Source organism: Esox lucius, chromosome 25 (genome assembly GCF_011004845.1).
Source record: "Esox lucius isolate fEsoLuc1 chromosome 25, fEsoLuc1.pri, whole genome shotgun sequence".
Taxonomy (NCBI): domain Eukaryota; kingdom Metazoa; phylum Chordata; class Actinopteri; order Esociformes; family Esocidae; genus Esox; species Esox lucius.
This window is the reverse complement of record NC_047593.1, coordinates 14,853,879-14,869,128: the sequence shown is the minus strand read 5'-3', so window position 1 is coordinate 14,869,128 and position 15,250 is coordinate 14,853,879. Positions and strand designations below refer to the sequence as shown.

Genomic DNA, 15,250 nt, shown 5'->3' with positions numbered 1-15,250 from the left:
GCATTTAAGTTCTATTAATAATAAAGCATTACACCCGATAAGTGGTTCATTAAGAGTAAGCGCTGGTCTTAATTACAGATTGCACTCAAAACTGTTTAACTCGTTAAGGTCCACGTGTCCCTTTCACCCAAATAGGCTATACTAGGATTGGGAAATAGTCATTAGCCTACTGGATCTAATTTCGAATGTGATTATTGTGCGACTGTATTGGTGGCTGTAGTTGTGCTTTAGATGTTTACCTCAAAACATGCACTGTAACCACCCTGATGGAAATCAAGCAAAGATGGCCCAATTTATTTAAATAAAATCAATCGGATAAATATTTAATGACAAAATGGTGCTGCCCATGGGTATGCTGCATTCGTTCTTTCTGACAGTTTGACCATTTGAGTTGAGTAAGCAGTTCGCAACTTCGTTGGCTTTTTTTTTTTTACAGAGGTCAAACGTCAACGTCTAATTCATAACTCTTAAACAAGGCAACCTGTTTTTCATCTTTCCACTGCCCCAAAACAATATCGTTGCTATTTTGCATTTAGCAACCGCAATGTAAATATTTTGAAATCGAAATACATACATACCTACACTAACAACGTATAATTCAAATTGTTATAGTTGCAGCCGTTGCAGGTCTATGTATTCTCTATAGGCCTAGCACTCCATTGTGTTCTCTTACATGTACCTAATAGGCTGAAAATAATACTCAGTTTAAATCTAAACTAAGCACACAAATGATCAATTGTAATAATGACGTCAATGACCACAATCAGTAATTACATTTCCTGTGTACCTCCTATTGCATGATGGATCCACGTCATAATTGAGTGTTTCTTGTCCAATCACTTATCCGCAAAACATTGTAAATGGATCGCCTGCCATTGGGACATTAAATGCAACACAGCATTTAATAAGAAATCATTAAAACCTTCTGTGGGTTTAATGCAACCTGGTAAAAGCATTGGTGAAATTAAAATGCAACCTGGTAAAAGCATTGGTGAAATTAAAATGCAACCTGGTAAAAGCATTGGTGAAATATTTCAGTAGAATATAACTTACAAATGCTGACCTGTCAATCATTATTATGGCTGTGATTTAGATTTCAGCAGAATTCAAGAAATGCATTGGTTATTTTATATTTACTATAATTAAAAAAATGCTTTATTACGTTGTGGTAAGCAAGATAGAGTGCATCCATTATTTGTTTTCTGACATTACCCGGGTGTGAGTTTAGATGAGGGAGTGAGACACGTGCATAAATGGGAGATCAGGATTGTGTTTGTGTGTGAGTGAGTGAGTGAGTGAAAGAAAGAAAAAGAGGGGAGGGGTCAGGCGTCTGTACGTGCACGCGTTTTTTTTCCACCGCCTTACACATAGCGCTCCCTGCACTTTCAGAACAACATTCATATCAAAGAATAAATAAATACAAATGGAGAGTTGGCAGCAGCCTACTCACCTGTTTACACGAGTGAACCGAATAAAGGGCACCCATTTCTGTTCTTCGTCTCTGTAAAACACTTGACAAACTAATCACCAGTGAGAAGTAATTAATATTGCATCAACAACTCCATTACGAATCCAGAATTACACAGATTGGCGACCATATTAAACAACACGCTTGTTATTCAAAGACCCATGGCGCGCTGACAACAGTGTAGTTTCAGAACTACCAAAGCTAAATAAAGGGTTACAGTGTCTCGCGTTCGATTTCTGGCCTCGTGGTTCCTCTAATTCGAGATTGGAGATCTCAGTCGCGTCTTTGAAGGCAGACACTTGGTGTAAATGTACAGTTAAAATATTCTATTCTCAGGTCCCCAGGCGGATCTCCGACAGTCCCCGGCTTCATTAAAATTTCATCAGCATCCCTGTGAAAGGGGGGAAATGTTCAGGGGAAAGGAGAAAATAAAACAGAAGGCCTAATTATAACAAAGGGGAACACTGCTGCCCTTTTCTTTTTGAATGTAGCGACCACAGAGTCAGTGCACTGTTTCTGGAAACATAACACAGGCCTGCCTACTGTAGCAATGCGGGGTTGTGTCTCTCAACTTGTTGGCTTTGGTAAAATATTCCAAGGAAAAATATTCGATTCTAGGCCTACATAGTGTGTGTGTGTGTCTCTTTTCTTTATCTTTGTGTTGTCGGAGCGAGAGAGCAACCTGGATTGATTCGCAATATCAAAGAATCCAAATCGATTTTTTTCGCACCTATATCTGAAAGTTAAATAGGGGGGAATAGTGTGTCTAGCTGTGATGGGAGCTACCATATTTCCAGTGTGCAGACAGTGCAGTGAACACACGCTGGGCTGGTGTCAAGCAGCAAGACTCAATGAATTAAGTTAATTTCAATTCCCGATGAGACTCTCGGTCTGCAGCCCTCCCTGACCAGCACTGATAATTAACAGCGATAGCTAATGACTACTTACTCTTTGCTCGCTCCTCATAATTATCTTCTTTTCATAATTCGATGTGTAATTTAATAATTCGCTCTTATTAGCCTATTAAGTGAATGGCTCATTTAGTGAAAATTATAGAACCGCTCACCGGGAGCATCTTTTAATTGATGAATCATCAAGACTGTCTCGTTAATAACGTCTCGTTTGGATTTTTTTTATTGGTGAAATTGTGGTGTTATAAACTTCTTCGATTTTGTGTTTAAGACTTCAGTACATTTAAGGGAGAATACAGAAAAGAGAGAAAATATTTCTGTTATGGAATATTATGTAGGACCCATATTTAGCAAATGTATTGTCATAGCAGAACACATACCCATAGATTTAGCGGTTCAAGGTTCTAGTAATCCACTCAGTGTCTTTGAAAATCTCAGTTTAGAAATGATTACATATTCTGTTATGGCCACACTGGGAAATGAAAAATATAACATTTTCTCTGAATTTCAGGGTTATCATTGGTTTTAGAAATGTTGAGATGTCAAAGGTATAGACTAAGGTATACTAAGTAACTAATAGGATTTGCACCAATGATATTTTCTTCAAACAGCCAAGAGGCCCACACCAATTCGGCTAATTCTTGCATTTAATGTTCGCGGGTAATGTACTTCCGGTTGCACATCAATGAATTCCCCTTTGAAATTAATTGATGTAATACACTAATAAATGTTTTATTTGCAGCATTATCTGGTTACTAATATTTACTATTGACCGACCATGCTTTGTCATCTTTAAATTAGTGTGTAATCAAATTATATTTATTAAAAATAATCACATGCAAATGCATTCCACTGCTATAAATAATCTCTTTAAAATGTGGAAGACATATTTCAGAAGTGGATACCGAAGACGGCTGGCTGCTCTCCTCTAGGTTGCTTGGGAGCTATCCAAGGTGCTGAAAGCTGCTGTGCTGAAAACCCCATAGAACGTTAACGTTTCAAGCAGCCTGTCAGCCAACCGCACAGCCACGCCCCCATCGGTCTGACATGAACGGCGCTTTAGAAATGACACTCCATTCAAAATGTTTATTTTTTATCTAGCCCCGCACGCGAACCAAGGTGTAGGCTAGCCCGCTTCAAAGCCATATCATGCCCCGCGCTGGTGCAGGAATGAGTAGTGTTTGACTGTGTATTTAAATAGAGACGGGCACATTGGCAGGCGAGGCTGTTTTTCTGGCGGGCTGACATCTGGCAGAGCTGAGCTCGAGGGACCTATCCAGTTCTCTATAGACTCCATGATTAGACTCTAATAGAATATTAGCATTTGCTCTCAGGTAGGCTACTGCGAGCTGCAAGATCTGGCAGCCAGTCAGTCAAATAAAGCACGTGTCTTTTTTACAGTGCATGATGGAACAGTAATGGGATTTTGCTGGAATTTGTAGGGAAATTGGATGGCCTATGTAAAAATAGGATATCTTGATCCTTGATGGTCTATCTTTGCACCTTTCAGTAGAGAAGACAGATTTAGCTACAACATAAATCCTTCTGTGATATATACCTGTAGGTATAATCATGGCCTCGGTGTTTGTAGGATTACTATTTTTTCAATTCGAATTTTGTCTATAAAATCGAATTCGACTGAGAATGCATGACGATATGCATGCACATACAATAGGCATTAATTTCCACTCTTTCTAAGAATTGGGCCTACACAAATTCACTCATTCAAAACGTCCATTAAAATGTTAAAATTTGTTCTTTAATGAAACACATATTGCAATTCAATAATTAAATAACTTAAGATACAATTATGTAAAAAATAAATAAAAATAAATTCGACCAGGAACCTAAAAAGCAACAAACATTACAGAAATAAGTCACCTCAGCTAAAACAGCAATACAGCAAAACCTGTACGGATATATTTATGTGCATCGACTGGATTTAATGAAATATTTACATTTACACATATACTTCCAAGAAACGGTTCATTTCTCGATTAGAAAACATCAGCCTACTAAACAAGGTGAATTTAACAAGCAACAACTCCATAATGATGCGCGTATATTTATACAAATAACCAGACAAATCATACATAAAAATAATTTAAAATGAGAATACTATCTCATATATCTCTCGATTGTTCCATCTCAAACGTTTAGCAGAAACGAAATTAAATTCCTGACAATAGCTTTAGATTTCTCTGGAATTTCCCTATATGAAAACAACACATTTTACTTGCTGTCAGAATTTGATTTTCTCAAGCAAAACGGGGGACGAGGGGGGCGGGGGGAATCCCAATAAATATATAATGATGTAAACATGACCTCACTTAATAAATAGTTCATAAGAAACAGAACCACGTTGGACTGCAAAAACAAACGTAGATATTGCAACCGGTAGTAAAGTCCTATTTGGCATTTGTAAACCTCAATCAAATGCATACATTTGATCCACTATTTCTATATCTACAATCAGAGAGATGTTTATGCCATACAAAAACAACCCTAAACCAGCTATATTTTATATTTCGTTTTGCTCGTAGGGCCTATACTCCGGGAATGTCCTGTATATCCTCCTTATTTGTTCAGTTTTTTATCTCACTCTAAAATTAAATAGGTGGAATTAATTACATGGGACACAAAATGAAGGGTATGTGACAGCTAAATTAATAATTTACACATCGGGGTTGTTTGGCAGTACTCTAATAATAGCTTCCAAGGCCAAGCAAGTGACTACTGGGCTGCCCTATTTTTCCCTGTGTGAACCCTGAATCAATTCCAGACTGCATCGTCATTTTAATAAACTCAGAATCAAAATGTAGCCTACCGACTAAAATATAAACACACCAATACTAGCCCAGTGGGCACCGACCAAGTGCTCCCAAGTTCAAAATACAGTATTGGCCGCCTACCTTCCCATGGCAACCGTTATTTTCAGTACGTCCACTATTGTAGGCTAGACTAAATTAATCAACACCATAAACCAAAAACATATGTGTGATTAATGTCTATAATACTTCATTGGCATAAAAAGGTGAAGCATTGTAAGTGCAGAAAAACCATGGTCTTACTTGCTCTGTTCAATCACTCCTGTACAAGACTCCACGTCCCTTCTCCTGCGAATAAGAGGTGACAGCTGTGGTTTGAGCTTTCAGTCATTTTGAATCTAGGCCTATAGCCTATGAATTATTCGGGTTGTTCAAAGCACAAGTCATTGATGATTGAAAAAAGTGTGTGATAAGAAATATTTTACAGATCGTCTCTAAACAGTGTTCAGTCTCTCAACATTGTTTTGATGATTTTTTTTTTTTAGAGCGAGTATTCAGAGTCAGACGCAAGCAGAATACTTCATTCGTTTCTGTTTCTGCCTTTGGTTGCAAAACCAGACGCGCACCACGTTCTTTTTGAGGTCCAGTTTCTCTGCGATAGCAGCGATTTTCTCTGAGGAGGGACGCGGTTGAATGGCGAAGTAAGCTTCCAGTGATCTCTTTTCCGGTGCGGCTATCGACGTGCGCTTCCTCTTCTTCTCTGCGCCGTTATATAACTCTGGCTTGTTGAGTTTCTCTCTGTGTGATTTCTCGGCTTCTTCCAGCCACGCCTGCAGAATCGGCTTCAAAGCGATCATGTTGTTGTGGGAGAGGGTGAGGGACTCGAATCGGCAGATGGTGCTCTGACTGAGAGAGCCCACGCCGGGAATCTTCAGGTTGGCCAAGGCTCCCCCTACATCCGCCTGGGTCACGCCGAGTTTGATCCGTCTCTGCTTAAACCTCTCAGCAAAGGCTTCCAAGTCCCTGGGATCGGCGTCCACGTCGCTCATGCAGCCCATGTGAGAGGGTAGCCCGTGGGCATGAGCCATGTTGAGGGCTGCCTGGTGCATGTGGTTCATGCCTGCCATGTGGGCAGGGTGCGCAGTTGCGGAGCCGTCCGGCCCTGCCATGGAGCCTAGAGCCAGTCCTGGGGTGATGTGGTCCAGCAGGTCGCCCTCCAGCGCCTGGTGGGGCTGGTGGTGGTGGTGATGGTGGTGGTGGTGGTGGTGGCCGTGTCCGGACAGGGCGGACGGGTGAGAAATGGGCACCGAAGAGGAAGACGACGAGGAGGTGCAGGGGAGAGTATTCATGGTGTGGTAGGTCGCGTCCGGCTTGAAGGGACTGTGATGTGGAGGGTGGTGGTGGCTCTTGGTCTGCGAGACTATATCCACCGCCGCTAGAGCTTCAGCGCGGGCCAACAAACTCTCATCCAAGCCTCCGAATATATTGCTCTGCAATTGCAAATAGAATGCACACATAACTGTCAGCAGGGAATTCTCTATCCACTGCTCGGTTTAAAACATTTCCAGAATGAGATGAGAGAAAAAAAGAAATCCTAAAAAAGAACACACAAAACAAGACACATGCAACATCCCAGGTCATAAAAATTTATACGCAAGGCAAACCCGACTGAATACATAAGTTGGGCTGAGGTGGAAAAAAATGAGGTGTTGGGTGATTTGCTGTTGCAGACATGAAAAAAACATCAAGCAAAAAAGTGGGCTGTCAAAATGTGCCTTTAAGCGGTGATTATGCAGAATACGTACCGGTGGGGTCGGAAGACATCCTCGGCGCATCGCCTCCGAGCCTCCTCCGCCGCTGCTGCTGATGATGGTGCTACTGTGTCGGGAAGAGGAGCACGAAGAGGGCGCATTCGAAGTCAAGGTGGAGGACGAGGAGGAATGCAAGGAATACTTTGGCTCGGGCAAGCTGCTGTGGGCCATGGCGAATGCCTGCTTGCTGTTCAGAGACATCATCATCATATTTGCAGGCGTCCAAGTCTCGGCAAGTTCCTTTTAATAAGTTAAGACTCCGCCTCTTCGGTTGGAGTTGAAGAACCCAATGTTGCTTCGTCGGGAATCTCAAGTCACTGTCTTATATACTGTAACTGCAGCTGCTACAAAAAGGGGAAGATGATCGTCCAATTCTCTAGTTAGCGCATCTATTATTACCTAGCCTTGTGTGCGGAGGTATGGCCGCGCGCAGTCGTTTTGCTGGAGAGATGTCGCACGCGCAAACAAGCCATGCAATCGAACGTCGCCTGCGCCCCCAGTTACCTCTTCCGCTATGGGCTGTGGCGCGACAGCTCAAAAATAAATCTCAATATTTCTCGTTATTTTTCTCGCAAATCTTTCCTTCGAGTCTTATTTTTGTCACCGTGGATGTTTTGGAGAGCTCCAAAATTACGCAACGAAAAAAAACAGTAGGCTACAAAAAAGTTGTTTTCTGTCCTCCTGGTACGGATTTCTAAAATACAATTACGAGTTAAAATATAATCTCGTTTGTTTACCTTTTTCTGTAAAGTTTCCGTTTCACAAACTTTAATTAAGATAAAACGGTGACAGTCTCGATACCTCGACTACGTTCAATGCTGCGGGGACTCGAACTGCCTCTGCTCTGAGGCGAAGGGCAGGCTGTGTTTGCCCCTCTCTCTCTCCGCCTCTCTTTCACACACTCTCTCTTGCTCGTTCGCTCTCTCTCTCACTCACTCGCTCCCTCTACTCTCACACTCTCTCCGCTGTACCTGAAAAACCTTTCATGATTTATTCTTCATTAGCCACACTGCCGCTGGGGACTCTGCGCATGGGCAGTCTGCGACAAGGCATTCATTTCAAACCGCTCTCCAGCCAGTATTATGGTTTGCTTCGTCTAAGTTATGTTGGATCTACAAAAGATCCAAATGTAACCACGCCGATTTTTGATATTTAATATTGTACAGTTTATTTAAAATTAAATCAAAATGTTGTTCAGTTTAAAGATTAGAAACCGTCTTGTTTAGAGGAGGTCACAGAAAAGTGTTATAGGTATAGATGAGAAAAACGTACCATGGACAGCTCCATCAAGCACCATCCCTGTTGGGGCGAAATAAATCAAAGTTAAATGCTTGACTATCATTTCATTATGGCACCAAAGGCAAATTGAAGACAGGAGGAACATCTTTAAACAAATTTGGTTCCGGGGAAAAAATTGATTATTAGATTTAAAATTAATTTAGGATATGTGAAATAGTTTTTCAATTTTCAAGGGGACCTGCTCACGCGGTGCTTTATGTGCGTAATTCATCTTGACCAATCTATTGGCTATGAAAATAATGCAAAGAAAAACTGTAGCCTCATGCGTTACCAAAAGTATATTGTGATTTTTTTTTTGTTATTGGTGCATTAACGAGCGTTGTGTGTAAAATATTTTATTAATGACAGTGGAAAGTGGATTTTTTAAGTCTTTAGGATTTAATTGCAAACCCAATACAATTATATACTTCTCGCAGCGGGCTATTATCATATCTTCATACTAATTAGGCTACTTCATCAGTGATATAATTAAAAACCTTTAATCATATTCTAATTAACAAGGCTTGTCTAATTTGTTTAATCTGTCCAAATCCATTGGATGGGTTAATTGATATAACGTGGTGATTGAATACCCATATAGAAAAATATTACGGTTAGGGCTATACATAAAATGTTTAGCATTATATGGAACTCATGGCATCTGCTTATGATGATATATTTTGCACTTGTTCTTTGTAGCCTAAAAAGCTAAAAGCTATATTTTGGTAGCAGGGAGCTCGACAGAATGGAATTTAAATTGGGAGGGATTGGGCAAAATTCTCGGCAATCTTGTTTTTTTGCTCATTATTCCTGAGATATTGCTCATTATTCCTCGTTTTTTAAGTGCTTTTAGTCAAACAAACATTTCTGTCGCATATCTACTAGTATTGGTGAATAAATTATCCGATTCTCCGTTTATAAGGAGATGCAGTAGAGAGGACGTTGCGAAAAAGACAGCGCTTTTTCAGACAACTATGCTAGTGTTGGCCCATTGTATAGAAATAACACTTTTCTCCACACAACGGGTGTTTACTTTCAGGCAATGCTTCAAAAAGAAAACCTGCATAGAGCCGTTATAGTAGGATGCCCTCTCAAATTATCATTGCAAAACCACCACAATATAATCACTAAGATTCCCATCTCTGATCTAATATGCTGTTAGCAGTTTTAGTGCACCGCCTATGCCGAAGTCAATAAAGCAATTTAACGCTGAGAGGACAGATGTTGGGCCATGAATATAGCATGCAAAAACCCGGTTGCACGCTTTGCTACAGACGATGACGCGTCCTGTCTCCAGCACACACCGCAGGACGGCTCTCTTTGTTCGCGCACTGGTTGTCAGTGGTTTTTCGGGAGGATTCTGATGTGCACAGACATTTAATACGTCCCAACGGCTGCGACAAAGCTGTTGGTGAAAGTGCACGAGTACTTTACATCGCGAGAGCCACCCTGCGGGCTGAGGATTTACCTCTCAAGTGGGACCGCAGGCGCGCAGAAGCCACCCCTCCGCCCCGGAGACATCAAGGGGCAATCAGTGTCTACTCACATATAGCGACGGACTGATTTATGATGAAACTTTAACGAAATCATTTATATTTCACCACCTCTAAATCGGGATATGAAATTTTCATCCACAAATGAAACACAAAAAGTTAGATTGTACAGTATATCTTAAGTCAAATAAATCAATTGGGTTTAGCTCGCAAGCAATTGACTTTGAAGTGCGTTTTCTCCACTTTGACAGTGTTCAATACAATATTAATCCAAGTTAGGCCTAGTTCTTATGTGCTCGTTCACGGTGCCTTTAGGCCTAGGCTACTCGTGAGCAGGATATCTCCATTAAGGATATCTAACGACCCTAACTACTGACATACGGACAGAATAAGCAAAAAGAACGAAACATGGTTCATATGAATTCAATGAGATGTTGCAATATGGAAGATTTATCTTTTGCATTGATTGCGTGGAATAATACGATTTGTTATTTAGTCATTAGGGAGGGCATTGTCTCTGTGAGGCTGTCGATCTTGCTTTTACAGTCATCTCAAAACAATACATTGCATTATAGGCTATATAATTGTACATTTTGCACAAGAAAACAAATAGTGTAGTTTTTCACGGATTTCACTATAAAGTATTTCGTTTTTATTACCAATCACTAATTAATCAAAGAGGACTAATCATATTTCTTTAACAAACCATATCACATCTCAATGCACTGATTATTTGTATATAACTCAGTTTGTAATATGATACAGGGACTGAGTGGAGGACATGGCAGAATTGCCCTTCCTCATCTAAAGACATGCCTTAACACCAGCAGGTAGATTTACTAAAAGATATAACAGTAAAATAACATTCTCTGAGGAACACCGAATCAGAATCGAGCTTCACAGTAGCATTAACACATATACTAAATAAAAGTGCACCTGGATAAAAAAAAAAAAGAAAAGAAAAAAAGAACGAGAAATAAAAGCATAATAGTCCCAGCCATGGCTTGATATAGCTCAGGTGACTTGTTTGCTCTTTCTTTTTTTATTTTTGCTCTCACTACTGTACTTACACAGGAATCAAGGTACGCTGCAGAGAGAGGTTTAGAGCATGTGTGCTTTACTTTACACAAAGACAGGCACACTCCTCTCCTCCTCTCGCTGTCCCTCAGGAGCTCTCCGCGTTAACAGTCCCAATTACACTGGGACCACCAGAGACTGCTGTTTTTATTACAGTGCCTATCTACCGCTCTTTTGTGGCTCCCTCCACCAACAAGGTAGAACTGCTGCTAGCTCAGAAGAGAATGAGACACACCGTGAGAGAGAGAGAGAGAGAGAGAGATAGAGAGAGGGAGGGGGGGGGGGGGCGGAGAAGGAAGGAAAGGAGAGGACAGGATGAGAGAATAACTGATACAAAGCTCTGACTGCACCTACTGAGCAGAGAATGAGAGAAGAGAGGAGAGGATGAAGTCTCTTGGCTGCTCACGGTGGTGATGCCTTCATTCAAACACACGCACGACGGAGCGTGCATACACACACGCACACAGACACACACACACACACACACAGCTTCCCCCTCTCCTCCACCACTGTTCAGATCGCAGGAGTTCTTTACATCTAGGAGCAGAAGGTCAATGCTTGTTAGGAGAGCATCTACAAAGAGATCTGGCTTTAAGACACACACACATTCACTAGCTTTCTCACACACGCACGTACACACAAACACACACAAAGTTGTGTTTCTATATTCTTCACCAGCCCCATGACAGTTCTTTATTTATTCATTTGTTTTTACCTGGGAGACGTGTCAGGTTTCAGTGGCAGAAACACACTCTTTAATACCTTGTTTAATGCACAGACCAAAAAGAAAAGCCAGAGAGAAGCCTGCAGGAGTTACTTAATTGTCACGTAGCTCTTCTCCACGGCAGTGACTCACCAACGCTGAGATAATGCAACCTGTGATTTGGGGAGGAAAAAACAAACTGTTGCTTGAATTATGGCTCAACTGAAAAACAAAACTCCTTGAGCGTTTTCTATTTGATCTTTTGTCAAGGATTAAATATAGAATACACAGTGAGCTCAGGAATGTGTTATCACGCGGTATGTTGATAGTTCTTTGACAGAACTACTTGTCTGTAGCAATTCACCTCAGCCGAGGCATTTCACTGTAATACCTTCATAAGATAATCATAAGACCAACATACGGCCTGTATTTGGAGCGATACATTATCCGTGTTCAGGGTCCTGCGTGCCCCCGTGCAGTTGAACGGTTATAATAGACATGTCGGTTTATGGTCAATTTTATATTTTATTAAAGGAAACTCATCTCTCAAATATCTTCAAACCATCTCTTACACTCACATCCCTCCCCAAATATATCGATGGTTGGTCTGTATTAGCTGTTCCTCTACTGACAAAAAGTGTCAACAAGGCCTATTCTATTATAGCCTGGTCTTTTAGTATGGATCATCCACCACCAGCCTGGTTCTCTGGTATACATCTTCCTATATTAGCCTGGGCTTTTGGTATAGATCATCCTATAGCATCCTTGTTCTCAGGAATAGATCATCCTATACCATCCTGGTACTGGGGTTAGATCATTCTATAGCATCCAGGTTCCCTGGTATAGATCATCCTATAGCAGCCTGGTTCTCTGGTATAGATCATCCTATAGCAGTCAGGTTCTCTGGTATAGATCATCCTATAGCATCCTGGTTCTCTGGTATAGATCATCCTATAGCATCCTGGTTCTCTGGTATAGATCATCCTATAGCATCCTGGTACTCCAGTAGAGACTGCAACCTGTTCAAAGAGGAGGCGGAGCCTCAGGCGGCGACTGATTAGAGACCAAGAAGGTGAGGGGAGCCGGGAGGTCAGCAAAACAAATAACACCACCACCAATTTTCCCATGACAGACTGCCGGCCACCACACGCAGTCCTGTCCTCTGGGGCTAAGGCATTAGACTGGGCCAGGACACCTGAGTGGTAGAAACACACACACACAGGAGGCTGCAGGGCAGTGGAGGAGAAGGTCAGGCCTCATAATGATGTCACATACCTCTAGGTCCTCGGGATCAATATTGAGAGGCCCCCTCTCCACCTGTCAACCAGGCCTTCAAATAATGCAAGCAGGAAGAAATCACAGCCTCTTGAGAAATTGTCTCTTTCGATAATATGAGATTGAGAAACTTCCCTGGCATCACCAACCCCCCTTTCGGCAGTCTTAATGAAGCAGGCAGATTCACGGACTACTTTGAAACATGGTCAATATGGCAGACCTGTGTAAGAGATACGGAACAGGCATTATAAAACAGAGACGGGCAATATATTGAATGAAATAAAGGACGGGATTATTTCCCAAAACGAGCAGTGAGAGTCCTCGTTCCTCGTAGAAGCCGTTGCTTCAGTTGTGCCCAGCCTCGTATTGTCTTAAGATGCACCGCATAGGACGATGAACAAGGCCTCTCCGGAGCGAAACCTCTCATCGGTGCAGCGACATGTTGGTAAAGAATGTGTAGGGTGTCAAGTGCTTACTTGTGATTAGCATCGGAGTGTGGGGGTATCAGGGCGACTGCATAAACCCTGTTCAACCTGGTGGAATATCTCCTCTGCCGCTCTCATTAGTTTGAGTGCCCCGCGCGAGGCTGCGTAATATGGGGTTTGTCACGCGGTTGTCTAATAGTTGATGCTAATTGACCCCCTTTCCTCCTTTCTTCTGCACAAATGAAAAGATTTCCCCGTGTCCTCTGACGGAGCATGTCACGATCCGATCCGACAAATTAAAAAGCTCTCTGCTGTCACGCTGTCACACGGCGCTACATCCGCAAGCCGCCGCGCGCCTCATCATCTATAATGATCATTTTTACCACATCCAATCTGCCGCGCTGCACTACAGATACCAAACACCATATTTAAAGAGAAGTCACTACAGCTAGAGATGTCCCTGTATGTGCGTGCGCGCGCACTTGTGTGTGTGTGAGAGAGAGAGACAAAGTTAATCGAGTACCTAACATGAAGGGAAACTAAAGTAAAAGTTTCACCGTTTGTTTTTTTTTACAACCAAGTCCCTTTGCCACACGCTGAAGCAGAACACGGGTTGTATTGACAATGACAACCATGGGGCACATATTGACACGTTAATGACCCAGTACGCAATTTCCGGCACCGATTTGGACTCTACAGCACCAGTTTTACAAGCAGTGGACATTTATTTCAAGAAGTACCGGAGAAAGTGGACTATAACAGTTAGTTTCTTTTTTTTTAATAAGACATGTCTGATATCCGCCTGAAGAAGTTTTGAAATGGCAGGTGAATGTAGGCTTCACAAGCATAATGAAATAAATGTGTGGTCTATCTGCAGCAACTAGTTAACAGGGTTGACGTGCTATGGTATGTCCAGACAGTTTGCTATGTTATGTCCACACCAGAAAGTTGTCAAAATGGATAAAATCTGCTAATTTGTCTATAATCTATAGATTAAATATTAGGTCACAGTTTCCCAGTCACAGATTAAGACACCCCTAAGGGTTCAATGTTTCTTTTGGGGATTTTTCTTTTTTATTGGAATGTTTTACCAGCTTTCCCACAGTAGTGAAACTTAGAGAAATGTTTGGATTAAGTGGATTCTAAGTGGTTTTGATGGAAGGACATGCCGAATTCTATCTCTTGAGCTAGCCTTATTCATGTTAAACAAATCTGATTCATTGAAATGTCCATGTAGTCTCCACTAAAGGGCTCCTTAGAATATCAAAAGATTGTAGAAGACCCAGATATAGTATTGGGTCTGTATTTTAGATTAATAATAAATACATTCAAATTTACAGCAGTAATCCTCGGAGAAACTGGGTGTCTTCATATTTGTGTGGATATTAAAATCACATTATTAGCAACCGCTAATTTGGGTTAAACCTCAACACACGATCTTGACACCATCTAGACCCCACTGTGTATTTCAGTCAATGAAAAACCAATGGTCTTGGTAGACAAACACATGTTGGGCTTGATATTACTCAGCTACTTTATGCTATCTGTGCGTTTGTAAATCAGTTCACCTTGGGCACTGTCTACTTGGCATGGGGTGTATTCAAAATAACACAATTACAATACAAATATGGAAACCCAGTGCTTATAACAAGGGATAGTGACTTAGCCACGTGGTTTTGTGGCACAGTTGATGCCTCTCAGGATTACGAGCCTAGACGGTTGACGTTTTTCCGTCAACCATGTTGGAGCTCGCTGTCCTCTGGTTGCGATATGATAATAGCCAGTTGATGGGAAATCCACTTTTTATAACATGTTGTTGCACATATAATTCACTACATATTAATGTATTTCACTACATATTAAACCTTTCCTGGATAACATAACCAATAAGCAACATACAACTACATACCCATGACCAACTCGGGACATTTCAACATCATAATTTGCATTTCCAGAACTCCAACAAGTGTTATTCAGAAAAAGAAAAACATCAGGGCTTTTGAGAATTTTTTTCATATCACCTACAGTAGTAGGCCAGAAG

General features: G+C 41.4%; 1 protein-coding gene and 1 long non-coding RNA gene across 2 annotated transcripts in view; one reads left to right on the top strand and one right to left on the bottom strand.

Annotated features, from left to right (window-relative positions):
- Window positions 1-15,250, top strand: part of LOC117594106 — a 56,503-nt gene that overhangs the window by 19,939 nt on the left and 21,314 nt on the right. The gene's annotated exons all lie outside the window — the stretch shown is intronic.
- Window positions 4,164-7,820, bottom strand: pou4f2 (POU class 4 homeobox 2). The gene is made up of 2 exons (XM_010888300.3): window positions 6,953-7,820; window positions 4,164-6,637 (listed from the first exon to the last, which is right to left on the bottom strand). The coding sequence occupies exons 1-2, from the start codon at window positions 7,166-7,168 to the stop codon at window positions 5,708-5,710; spliced, it is 1,146 nt and encodes a 381-aa protein (XP_010886602.1). The 5' UTR covers window positions 7,169-7,820; the 3' UTR covers window positions 4,164-5,707.